We start from the raw sequence: 13,152 nt of genomic DNA on the forward strand, positions 1-13,152 counted from the left end.
AAATAATCTATTTGTTCTACATAGGTAGTTTGTTCTCAGGGCTTTAAAAAACTTATAGGCAAATTTAGATAATTTGTTTAAATTCACAATGGGGTAGGTAAGCCTCAATGCATGGCTGTCTGTATTTTGATACAATCTTAACTATTTCACTAGCAGAATCTAACAAATTTTGAAAGTATAAGTATATATATAAATGTATTACATATACATATATTTACATTTATACACTTAAATTTTTTTCCACTCGAGACATACAGATAGAGAGAACTCTCATCTGTTGGTTCACTCCCCAAATGTCTGGAAAGCCTGGGAGAGCCTTAGCCAGGAGTCAGGAACTCATTCCAATCATGTGCATGCATGGTGGGGTCTCAACTACTTGAGCATCACCACTGCCTCCCAGGGTTTGCATTAGCAAGAAATCAGAGTCAAGAACCAAAGCCATGCATTGAACCCAGGCACTGTGAAGTGAGACATGAGTGCCCTAACTGGTAACTTAACCAATAGACCAAATTTTTGCGTGTGTGTGTATGTGGTGTAGGTGTATATGTATGTGTGTCTCTGTGTGTGTGTGTGTGTGTGTGGTGTATGTGTATATAAGTATATGTGTGTATATATTTAAATTGATTGTATATGTATTTACATAACCCATCCTTATCTAATTTTGTTAAAGACTCAGCTTCAAGAAATATAAGCAACCTCAAAGAATCTCAGATTTCTAGTCTCTAAAATGAGAGGATTACAAAACACTCTAATAGTAGTATTTCAACTCTGTTTCCATGGTGAACATGCCATTCCTACACAGAAGAAATAATGTAATAATCCTGTGGTTAAGTCTCTCAAATTTTTACTGTCAGTCCTTAGTACCACAAGGAATGCAAACCAATACATGCTTTTTTGTAGTCAGTAGGTTTCCAATGAGGTCTATCGTCTTATTTTCAGCCAAGTTGATATTATCATATTTGCACTTTAGATAAATCATTGAATGGCAAACATTTAGAACACTGATTGTTATATTTCAAAGAACAAACTCCTGGAAGTTTTATTTATTCTATTTTCCCTTTTATGGCTTTCCACTGACACACCCAGGTTGGCGGTGCGCTACGGGGCTGCATTTACCCAGAAATTTTCTTCCTCTATAGCCCCACACATTACTACTTTTCTGGTACATGGGAAACAGGTAACATGCACACAATTTGAAAACTCAAGCTGCTTGAAATGTGTGAGCTTATTTGCACTTTGAAGGTTAAACATGTCTTTTGATCTTACAGCGTGTGGGTGAAAGCTTTTCTAGAAGTAGGAAGCATTTGTCTCACTAATTATATCAGTTATTTTCTTAATTTTCTACTAGTCTATCCATGCTGAAATTAAGGAATATGAATGCTTTTATGGAGTATAAATTCTTCAGCTTCCATGGATACCCTGAAAATCAAAAACAAAATTGCAATTGGTTTCAAATCTACTTGTATTTTATTTTCTCCATCTAAAGGTTCCACATGAATTTTTAGTTTTGAGTTAAAAATCTCATATATTGCATGTGCTGTGCTTTAAAAAAAAATCTGTTCTCCCTACAGTCTAAGACTTTTTCAGAAGTGTAAAAATAGCAGTGTGAATTCCTTCCCCCAATGTTCTGGCTTTATCAAGAGGAAAAATGTTGGTATTTCATTGTAGCACATTTGAAAGTTCAACACTAAGTGAGTCCTCTAATCCAAAGATTTGGTTCTCTAGGCACCAAAAGAAATGTGATTTAAGTTGGTTATAAGAATAGGTCACATGTACTGGTGACAGATGTAATAATGAGTTTGTTCAATGCAAGATTGGAATAGACTTAAATCCTGCCCATACCCCCAATAGAAAGAATGATTGGGATCCATTTTCTTTCTTTTCAATCGATAATGGTACCAATAGTACTTTTGACACAGCCTGGTGACAGAAGTGAGGGTTAGGGATGCCTCCCTGATTCTGCATGGTACTGTGGGAAATTTTAGCTGTTAGGTCCAATGCCTTGGGCTCAGTGTTTCCTCCAGATGACTATGTCAGGATCCAAGCATGTGTATTTTTAAGGCTCCCAAATCAGGGGCCCCATTCATTCATCATCTTTTAGATTTGTGAACATCTGGCCTGCTCTCTTCTTTACCCCCAGGTCGGTTGTACGCCGTGCAGCAAGTCTTTTAAATAAAGTAGTGGACAGCCTGGCCCCATCCATTACTAATGTTTTAGTGCAGGGCAAACAGGTAAGTATCTGCTTTCCAGACCCTCACTGAGTCATAGTCACAAAGGTTTCTGGAGGACCCTTAATTTTAAACCTAGCAGACCTCAGTGTCATAGGCCTCTCACAGGCAGATGAACAGAGGTTCAGACATTTCTACGAAGACTTCTTCTACAAACAAAAGACATTTGTAGTCTTAAAAATGCGCGATTATGAAACGGGCCATTCATTTTTCCTGCTGCACCCTAGAGCTGGAATTCTCAACTCCCAGGCTAACTTCCGATTAATGCAAATGCTCATGTGGAAAATGTGTAATACCCACTGCAGTATTCTAGTCAGGTTTAGGATAGGCTGAGCAAAGACAGGTGAATAGCTAAGGTCACGTTTTCCCTTCTCTTCCACATGTAATCCACCCCTCCTTTAGAAATGTGTCGGTGTTCAGGCAGAGCCAGGGTCTGCCCACCAGTACTGCTCCTTGGATCCTTTCCCTTCTAGACCATCTCTTCCCACAACTCCTTTCCACTCACCAGGGTCTTCTCTGTCACCTCCCCCTCAGTAAGCCATTCTCCCTTAGCTGTGGTCTCTCTGTCCTGGGGACTCTCATAAGAGACCTGTGACATTTTTCACCATGTGCCCTGGATCCCAGTCCAATTGAATGAACCTCTCGCCTCATGGTAGGCTGTGAGCCTCCATGGGTCAGGGCCTGGGGCTTGTCCAGTGCTTGTCTCAGTGTGCTCAGCATGGGGCCTGGCTTAGAGTAGGAATTTGGTGAATGTGCTTGTAGTTATTCTAGTGGGATGTGGCTGCTCATTTTTTTGTTCCAGTTTCAATTAGCTCTGATTATCTGGCTGAGTCATCATTTGATTAGAATGAAAACCTGTTTGCATTCTTGCTCTTCTTTGAGAATATATGTGCTTCATTGTATTTTTCTGACAGTTAACCTTGGGATATAATAAGCTTTAGTAACATGAAAGACTTTAACCTCCTTTAATAGACTCAACCAGCTGCTCATATGTCAGGGCTCTTAATTCATTAAGATTGAAATTATTTCATCCTAATACCCAGCTTTTGGAATGTTAGAATAATAAGCTATTTTTCCTGTAATATTTAATAACAAAAATAATTATACTAATAAAAACTCCAAGAAAGTCAAATCAGTTTTCATATATGAGTATGTTGTGTTCTCCAAATTATTAAGAAGTAGAATTTTCAGCCCTGTTTTCAGCTAAAATAGGTCAAAGTATAGGAAGTCATGTTTCAAGTGCCTTCCCTTACCAGAATCCTCACTTCTAACCAGTCTTCTATTTTTGTCCTGGTCCACATCACTGTTGCAAGAAAGTTAAACAAGCTTTAAGAAGCTATTGTTTTTCTTTAGAGTAGGTCCCTGTAGTATATCTGGAAACAGTTAATTCTACTACAGCTGAACCTTGGGAGTGAACCTTGGAAGTTTTTATAGATCTTTGAGGTCAACAGTACCTGACCTTGGAAGGGGGTGAGTTAGGATTGTCATGTACATTTAGAGTAATTTTGCAACCTGTGGTTCTGAGACCCTGCTCAGAAATACCAGAGCCTGCCCTGAGGCTGTCACTGGCCCACTGCCCATCAACTTAGCATGTCTTCCAGGAAAATAGTCACAGAACTAGATAATCCTGGGAGGCCAACAGCTCAGCTTCATGACCAAGTGCATGAAGTTGGTTCATTCACTGCTTCTTACCCCCTTAACAGAAAAGAAATGAGAAATCCTGCTCTGGGAACGAAGTAAACTGTTTCTACCAAGAGCTTTCAGATCACCTCAGACTCTGGAATGCACGAGTGGTTCAGTCATCATTGCTTCCAGAGGCAATGATGCACCCGCTGTTTTCTTCTTTACACACTGGCCTTTCAATAAAAGAAGTCACAATTGGACTAACTGATGATTAGTAAATCAACAGTTCTCAGTTTTCACTCCATTACAGTACTGGGGCAAAAGACCCCATCTTCTGCTCTTTCTCTTCACCTCTGAAAACACAAGTGCCCCGCTACTCCTTTTCCTACCTCTTACAACCACGCATTGTGGGAAGAAAAGGCATGGAAAGAGATAATGGGGAAGGAGGCTGCAGACTGCTGGGAGGCAGAAAGCCCAGGGCAGGGGCAGAGAGAGAACAGAGCATCCCTGCCAGCTCCAGCAGCACATTCCACTCTGAGCCTTCTTTGCCATTTCTGTCTGTGCGTTTTTCTTCCCCAGGCTCTTGGGCTGACTCGTTCATTCCCCCTCCATAGGTGAGAGATCTGTCATCACATATGTTAGCCCTCCCTGGACACCTAGCATTATGCCAAGAGAAGGAAGAGCACACAACACCATGTGACCTTGCACCTGCCTTTGAAAAGGTTACAGTGTTGTTTAAGAGTGAAAGTCTCTGACTGAGTGTATAAAAGGATAGAAAGTGGCTCTCCCAAAAACTAAGTTGTGTGGACTGTACAGTAAAATCAATGTATTCAAAGTATTCTGGCTTCTCTGGGGAGTTTCTAACCAAAGTCATTTAGAATAATTTTATCTTAATACTTATTTATAGCCACTCACCTTCACTCCCTAACTGGGGCCCTTACCTGCCCTTATATTTCAGCCCAGACTGTGAAACTATCCTGAACTCCATTGAGAGTCATACTTTGAAAGCTATTTTTAATAAATAGCAAGAACAGTTATTCCACCTAATTCCCTAGCTTGTGTGGAGTAATTTCAGCCTGCCAGTCATTCTGAGCCTTGAGTTTTTTGCTTTTATCCCCTAGTAGCTAGAAGACTTTTATAATAAAATTCTGCCACTCATAGGTAACTCTGGGTGCCTTTGGACATGAAGAAGAGGTTATCTCTAATCCTTTGTCTCCAAGAGTGATTAAGAACATCATCTATTATAAATGTAACACCCATGATGAGAGGGAAGCGGTCATCCAGCAAGAACTGGTCATCCATATTGGTTGGATCATCTCTAATAACCCGGAGTTATTCAGTGGCATGCTGAAAATACGAATTGGGTGAGTAAAGTACTTTGCATTTGCTTAAACAGAACAGTTGGAGTGTCCTCCAACAGCCATGGCCTCTCTGAGTGAAGCAATGCTCCAGGTTTCTGGTGGGTACTTAGGAACGTGCATCTTTCCCCTACGCCGTGGAGGGAGGCAGCATCTGGTGGTGTGAAGAAATAAATTCCAGCAGCCTGAAGGAATCCTCATGTTTGTTTAACTCCCAAGCTACACGTACTAACGTAACTGTGTTCTCTGGTAAAATCGAACTCCAGGTTTTTGAACAGCTGCATCCTGTAAAAGATTAAGGACAACAGTCGTAAAAATCCCTATAAGTAAAACGGGTGGGCCTTAAGAGAAAAATGATTTTTGGAAAAAAAAAAAAAAAGGTATGAGGAGAGCACTCAGAAACTTCTTTTAAGAACACTGTACATCCTTCTCCTACCAAAATCTAGTTTTTAGTTTCTAATACCATAAATTTGGAGGATAACTTGAAAGTAAGGCTCTTGTGATCTTGAATATTCTCATCAGGAATCTGGGGAAGCAGAATAGTGTTGGGAAAGCTGACCAGGCTCTGGCAGTCAACAGAACTGAGTTCAAGTCCAGCAGCCACACTTTGATAGCGGCCTCATTGTCTCATGTGAGAATGAAATGAGATAATGTGTTTTAAAAGCCCATGATAAGCTAATGAAATACATTTCTTTTTTGAATATAGTTTTTATTGTACAGGTATCATGCTAAGATGTCAAATGATACCTGGCCATATAAAATAACCTAGCACAAGGCCAATTTGGGGAGTATTCCTCAAATGTTTGAAAAGAATATGTATTCTTATTTATTGAATATATAATATGTGTGTGACTGCATGTATATAGCTTGCATTCTATATACTTGAACCTCAGTGTCTACATATTCTGTTGTTGATGGATATCTTAACAATATGAATGTATCCGTTTCTAGCGTTGTTACCAGTTTTGTTTTGTATTTTTTAAAGCCTTGTTTTTCTTCTTGTTACCTAGTTGCTTTTATCAATGTATCTTCCATGTGTCATTTGTTACTTTTCAACTTTTTTTTTTACTTTTCAACTTTTTAAACAAAATTCAAATACTTACAGAAATATAGAAACCAGTGTAATGAAACCTTGTGTGCACATACTGTGGCCCAGCTTCAGCTATATCATATGGCCAATCTGATTTTACTCGTATTCCCACCTATTACACACCTTGCCCACACCCTCCTATGGATTTTTTAAAAGGCATATCCATAATATCATCACTACTTCTATGTGCATTTCTAAAAAAATAAGGGCCTTTTCAAAACATAACCATAATACCATTACCATGAATGAAAAATGTAGCAGGTAGCTTTTATCTACTGCTACTGCTGTACTTTCTTTCTTTGTTGTTTTTCACTTGGTATATTGTCTTTTTCCCCTTTATATTCAGTGTTTTCTTATAATTACATACTTGTGTGTGAGTATGTATGTACAGCTTATAAGCATTTGTGCTATATTTACGTAGAATATAATCTAAGAATGTCTTTTTTATTATAACAACATAAAATTATCATCTTTTTAAAAAGATTTATTTTTATTTACTTGGAAGGCACAGAAACTGAGGAAGAGAGAGAGAAGAGAGACAGACAGAGAGAGATGTTCTGTCCCCTTGTTCACTCCCCAAATGAAGGCAACAGCTAGGACTGGGCCAGGAACTTCTTCCAAGTCTTCCACTTGGGTGCAGGGGCAAGGACTGGGACCATCTTCTGCTGCTATGCCAGGAATATTAGCAGGGAGCTGGGTCAGAAGTGGAGCAGCTGGGGCTTGAACCAGCATCTATATGGGATGCCAGGGTCATAGGCAGTGGCTTTACTCACTACATCACAACAAATGGTTACTATCCTAACCATTTTTAAGTGTATAGCACAATAGTATTAATTATATGCATATTGTCTTTCAGTAGAAATATATATATATTTCATATTTTTGCCATTTCTTTTATATTTGACTTATTCCTGCATGACATTGTATGTTTTCAATTTATTGTACTTTCTTGTTTTTGCATCTATTTCTCTTTCATTTCTTAGTTTTAATTTTACATGTAAATATGAAACACTTTTTAAAAATGATTACCCATTTTTTCCTTTAAAATTACATATAAAGGGGCTGGCTCTGTGGCATAGCAGGTAAAGCTACCACCTGCAGTGCTGGTATTTCCATATGGATACCAATTTAGTCCTGGCTGTTCCACTTCCAATCCAGATCCCTGCTAATGCACCTGGGAAAGTCCTTGGGTGCCTGCACCTGCAAGGGAGAACTGGCAGAAGCTCCCGGCTCCTGGCTCCTGGCTCCTGGCTTCTGGCTTCTGGCTTCTGGCTTCCGGCTTCGTATCAGCCCAGCTCCAGCCATTGCAGCCATTTGGGGAGTGAACCAGTGAATGGAAGACCTCTCTTTCTCTCTCCCCCATCCCTCTCTCTCTCTTTCTCTGCCTTTGACTCTCTCTAACTCTGACGTTCCAATAAATAAATACATATTTTTTAAAAATGCATATAGAATATGTATTTTTATATTATTTTAAAAATACATATAACAACTGACATTGGCAGTATCTGTATACCTCTTGATTTCTCAGTTCTCAATCTAGTAATTTACTCTTCAATAACATGCAAGTACATAAAGACTTTTTATAGCATTCTTCATCTTCAGCATTGTTTGAAATAGAGAAACATTGAGAACAACCCAGATATATACAGGGTCTTAAAAATTTTCATAGGAAATGCATATTATGAAAAAGCTATGCATGAATTTTAAAATATTTGCATCAAAATAAACTTATCTCTTTTTTTAAGATTTATTTATTTATTTGAAAGGCAGAGAGAGAGAGAGAGAGAGAGAGAGAGGTTTTTATATCCACTGGTTCACTCCCCAAATGGCTGCAATGACTGGAGCTGGGCTGATCCAAAGCCATGAGCCTGGGTCTTCTTCCAGGTCTCCCATATAGGTGCAGGGGCCCAAGGACATAAGCTATCTTCTGCTACTTTCCCAGGCCATAGCAGAGAGCTGGATTAGAAGTGGAGCAGCTGGGATTCAAACCAGTGGCTATATCGAATACTAGCACTGCAGGAAGCAGCTATACCTGCTGCACCACAGCACTAGCCCCCAAAATCAACTTATCTTTTAATTCCATTTTATCTTTTTTTTAATCTTTTATTTAATGAATATAAATTTCCAAAGTACAGCTTATGGATTACAATGGCTCCCCCCACCATAACTTCCCTCCCACCCGCAACCCTCCCCTTTCCCACTCGCTCTCCCCTTCCATTCACTTCAAGATTCATTTTCAATTCTCTTTATATACAGAAAATCAGTTTAGTATATATAAAGATTTCAACAGTTTGCCTTCACATAGCAACACAAAGTGAAAAAATACTGTTGGAGTACTGGTTATAGCATTAAATAACAGTGTACAGCACATTAATGACAGAGATCCTGCATGATATTTTTTTAAAAAAGATTGATTAATTTTCTATGTAATTTCCAATTTAAATCCAAGGGTTTTTTTTTTTATTTTCAATTATCTTTATATACAGAAGATCGATTCAGTATATACTAAGTAAAGATTTCATCAGTTTGCACCCACACAGAAACACAAAGTGTAAAAATACTGTTTCAGTACTAGCTATATCATTACTTCACATTGGACAACCCATTAAGGACAGATCCCACATGGGACATAAGTACACAGTGACTCTTGATGTTGATTTAACAATTTAACACTCTTGTTTATGGCGTCAGTAATCTCCCTAGGCTCTAGTCATGAGCTGCCGAGGCTATGGAAGCCTTTAGGGTTCGCCGACTTCGATCTTATTCCGACAGGGTCATAGTCAAAGTGGAAGTTCTCTCCTCTCTTCAGAGAAAGGTACCTCCTACCTTGATGGCCCCGTTCTTTCCACTGGGATCACACTCACTGAGATCTTTCATTTAGGTCTTCTTCTTCTTTTTTTTTTCCAGAGTGTCTTGGCTTTCCATGCCTAAAATACTCTCATAGGCTCTTCAGCCAGATCCCAATGCCTTAGGGGCTGATTCTGAGGCCAGAGTGCTATTTAGTAATTCCATTTTATCTTGAGGTTTTTGAAGTCCTCTCATTGAATGTTTGTATGAAAAATTATTCATTTACTATTTTTTAAACTTTTTGCATGATTTCAACTATAACATATGAGTACTTCAGGTGAATTCTTCATTCTTTATCTCCTCTTTCTTTTGATTGAAAGTGAATTACTGTACCTGCATAGAACCTGACCTTCATTTCTATTCCTTAAAATTGTTCCTTACAAAGATTTAAAGTATTCTGAGTCAAGTACAAGAACTTTGAATTATAACAGATTTGTTCGTTCTGTTTTGCCATAATATTTTCAACTCCAACCTCTTAACTACATATGAGAGTACAGAATTGAATCCTTGATGTAAATGGACTCTAAATGGAAAGAAACATGAGGTGTGTAGGTTAAGACTGTTCCTGAGCACATTTTTTGTAAGTTAGTGAGTGGTGAGTTTTGTAAATGGTAAGTTGGGAGAGCCTCTTCAAGAGCTGGTCCTCCTTGCAGAGGTTTAACAAAGCCTCAGAGTAACTGTTTCATATTTTTTAGTCTCTGGTAGTTTTCCCTCATTGTTTAGTCAGCATTTTAGCTTAATTTAAGTCTTCTCATGAATCCCATGTAACTTCCTTTCTTGATTTCAAATCTGGCCTAAGCTGGCCCATGTTCTTCATGGGAATTTATGTGTTTAGCTTATTCTGAAAACAGTTTCCTTCCTGGTTTTATATCAGCTACTCTATATATTCAGTGCTTTCCATGAAAAGTAATGCATTTTTTCCTTAAAGTGAGTCACCCAAAATAAAAATACAAGGATGACAGCATGTGACTTAGCATTAAACGATAACAAAAAAACTGCTCCAGGAAGAAATTTGCCATGAAACCTTAATTATTCACTATTCAGAAACTTATCCTGAAATTATGAAGTTATATTTCCATTGTGTATATTAACAGTGTCCCTGCCTGAGTTATTTTGTAGATTTTCCTCTTCTGAGGGTTTCATAGGTCAACCCTTATTGCTGAAACATTTTCAGTTGGGGAAAGGCCTAGTGTTTTTTTAATAAGAAGTAATTTACCTGAGAAATCTGCTAAGGGTAAGGACTAGATCTTCTATTACTCCCTATCTGTACCACAGACTAGCTCATCAGAAATGCTTAATAAATATTTGTTTAATATACAGAATATAATAATAAATCAAGTGGTTTGCCTTTAGCTAATTATGGGAAATTTAAGGGGGAAAAAAAAAGTTAACATGTCTCTGTACTCATTGAAGAGAAATAAAGAACTCTTTAATTTTGATAAATATACTTGGCTTGTGCCTAATTATACTGAAATTAAATAGGGGGCAGGAGTCTGGCCTGGTGGTTGGGACAGCAGTTGAGACGCATGCATCCCAGCCTGGGTTTGCTGTTCACCTCCTCTCCTGACTCCAGTTCTTGCTGGTGCAGGCTCAGGGAGGCGACTGTGGTGACTCAAGTAGTTGTACTCCTACCACCCATGTGTGAGATATGGATTGGGTTCCTGGCCTCCAGCCTCAGCCCCAGCATGGGGCTACATAAGAGAAAATTCAAGTCACATCCTTCAGGATATGACCAAGTTAAACAGCATTTTGTTTAAGTCAAAGTCCAGGCATATAAATAAAAGGCATCAGGATGTAGCGCTTTGCTCCACTCATTTACTAACAGAATAGCGTAGTTAGGCACCTCAGAGTTTAGTACAGGTTGCCTTATGGTGGTACCTCTATAACTAGTGTTCCCAGTAAAGATCTAAGAGGATACAAACATGAATAATCACTGTGCTCAAAAGATCATTCCAGGAAACCACCCTCTGCTCTTACTCCACCATCATAACCACAAATGTTACTTACTGAACATGTGATTTGCTTAGCAAAGTGCTAAAAAGTAGTCATATGTATTATCTGATTTAATCACTATAAGTACTTTGAGGCATGCACCGAACCCCCATTTCACAGTAAGGGTGCAGAGAGTCAGAAAGGCTTAAATAACTTGTCTTATCAAACTGGTAGGCCAAAGAACCAGGACTTACATGGGGACCACTTGGCCCCAGAGTTCTTGTGTTTCAGTCTGAAGCACTGAAGCACCGTGTGTGTGTGTGTGTGCGCGTGCGCGCTTATTTCTAAAACCACATGACCTTTATGATCTCTTCTACATGACTTGACTTATGATCTGGGTTCTATTCAAGTATTTGTGGGACAGTGATGATGTGCCACAGACCCTAGATGTGTTTGGTCTCTTGTTAGACTTCAAATCGAGTATCAGTACTGTGTAGCATTTAGGAACATTTGTAGTTACAAGACAACAAACCTTAGAAATGAGATTTTTTAAGTATATTCATCAAGATAGCAAGGATTGAGGATGATTTGGAACTGATTCTGAGTAATCCCTTGTATACCATAAGAGACGCACTAAGATACCATGAAAAGTTGAGTCATTATAGAGAAAGCTTTTCACTCCCTTGTAATACTGTAGGATACTTGTGGCAAATAGACAATTTCTTCATCATAATCACACACATAAGACCTTTTCAGAATAGAAACCTGCTTATTTGTTGCTGGATCAAAATTGGTTTTGGAGGCAAAGTGTAAGAACAGTTTAAAATAATTTATGTTTGTTGTATTGTCAAGGTCATTGTATACCGTAGAAGTAAGATTTTCATGGAGATTAAGCCTTTTTCACAGGTCCAGGGTAGATGCCTGTGTTCCGAGTTAACAGCCAGTCCAAAATGTTGTCAAGTTAGTAATCATGTACTGGTCCATGGGCCTTTAGTGGAGGCCAGCAAAGGGAAAGGCAATGGGATGCAGACAGAGGGTAAGCAGTGCCAGTTAGCTCCTCGGAGGAAAATAATCCAACTCCCCTAGAGCAAAACCACCTCTGCCACCTAATTAAACTCTCTAGATACCAACTAATGTGATTGTTACAAGGGGAAAAACAAATCTGATTCTCATTTCTTCCAGTGTCTTGAGTAAATGCATTATTCTTCCTTGTTCTCAGAGGAAGAGACCTAAGTTTGCCAAGGACCCATTGTCTGGATGCTTGGCCCCTGGGTTATCTCGTGTAGTCCTCACAAACACCTATGAGACATGCTTCCAGACAGACTGTTTGAAATGCAGCAAATAACTTGCACAAGGTCACAGGATTTGAAACTAATGTGAATGCTGTGCTCGCTCCCCCCCACCCCCTGCCACCACCACCCTTGTAGCTCCGTGGTCTGTAAAACAGGGAGGCTAGTACTGTCTTGGCTTCTTTTGATTGCGGTAATTTTCCAAAGGGTAAACCTTCAACATAATCACTGTGACATTTGATAATGAGATTCTCTGTATTTCTTTCGTGGCTTTTGTAGAACAGGTCCCTCTGGGGAGTTCTTTTTACATATCACAAATCTTAAGAATCCATAGGAGGAACCTCCTCATCTCCCAATACACACACACACACACACACACAGACTCACTCTTACTTCTGGTCCTGGGTTTGCATAGGAGGAACCTCCTCATCTCCCAACACACACACACACACACACAGAGAGAGAGAGAGAGAGAAAGAGACTCGCTTTTACTTCTGATCCTGGGTTTGCAAAGGCCCTGTGCTCCCACAGGACTCATTCATGTTGGAAGAGGCATCCTTTCCAGTATCTTTTAGAATCCAGTGGGATGGTCCATTCTAAAGTGTTTCATGGAGAAACCTCAACAGAGAATCCCTTGGGATTTTCTGCTGCCATCTAACATGGTCTCACCTCTCTGTCACCTGGTAATATATGGCAGACACTCTAAAATAAGACCCCCTTATGCCTATGCCCATGGTGCTCTTCCACCACATTAGGGGAGAGGTTTAGAATAGTGTTTCCGCTCT

The 13,152-nt window shown here is 39.2% G+C and overlaps 1 protein-coding gene across 6 annotated transcripts in view; it reads left to right on the plus strand.

The window, feature by feature from the left end:
• Nucleotides 1-13,152, plus strand: part of PHKB (phosphorylase kinase regulatory subunit beta) — a 234,271-nt gene that overhangs the window by 200,305 nt on the left and 20,814 nt on the right. For 5 of the 6 annotated variants that reach the window (XM_062177424.1, XM_062177427.1, XM_062177425.1 and 2 more), the window contains 2 exons: nt 2,141-2,231; nt 5,013-5,215. In XM_062177424.1, coding sequence (XP_062033408.1) covers nt 2,141-2,231; nt 5,013-5,215 — 294 coding nt within the window. Of the gene's footprint in view, nt 1-1,086; nt 1,178-2,140; nt 2,232-5,012; nt 5,216-13,152 lie in introns of all 6 variants that reach the window. The other variant, XM_062177429.1, reaches the window with a different exon arrangement.

The sequence above is a fragment of the Lepus europaeus genome, chromosome 19, assembly GCF_033115175.1.
Source record: "Lepus europaeus isolate LE1 chromosome 19, mLepTim1.pri, whole genome shotgun sequence".
In the NCBI taxonomy this organism is placed as follows: domain Eukaryota; kingdom Metazoa; phylum Chordata; class Mammalia; order Lagomorpha; family Leporidae; genus Lepus; species Lepus europaeus.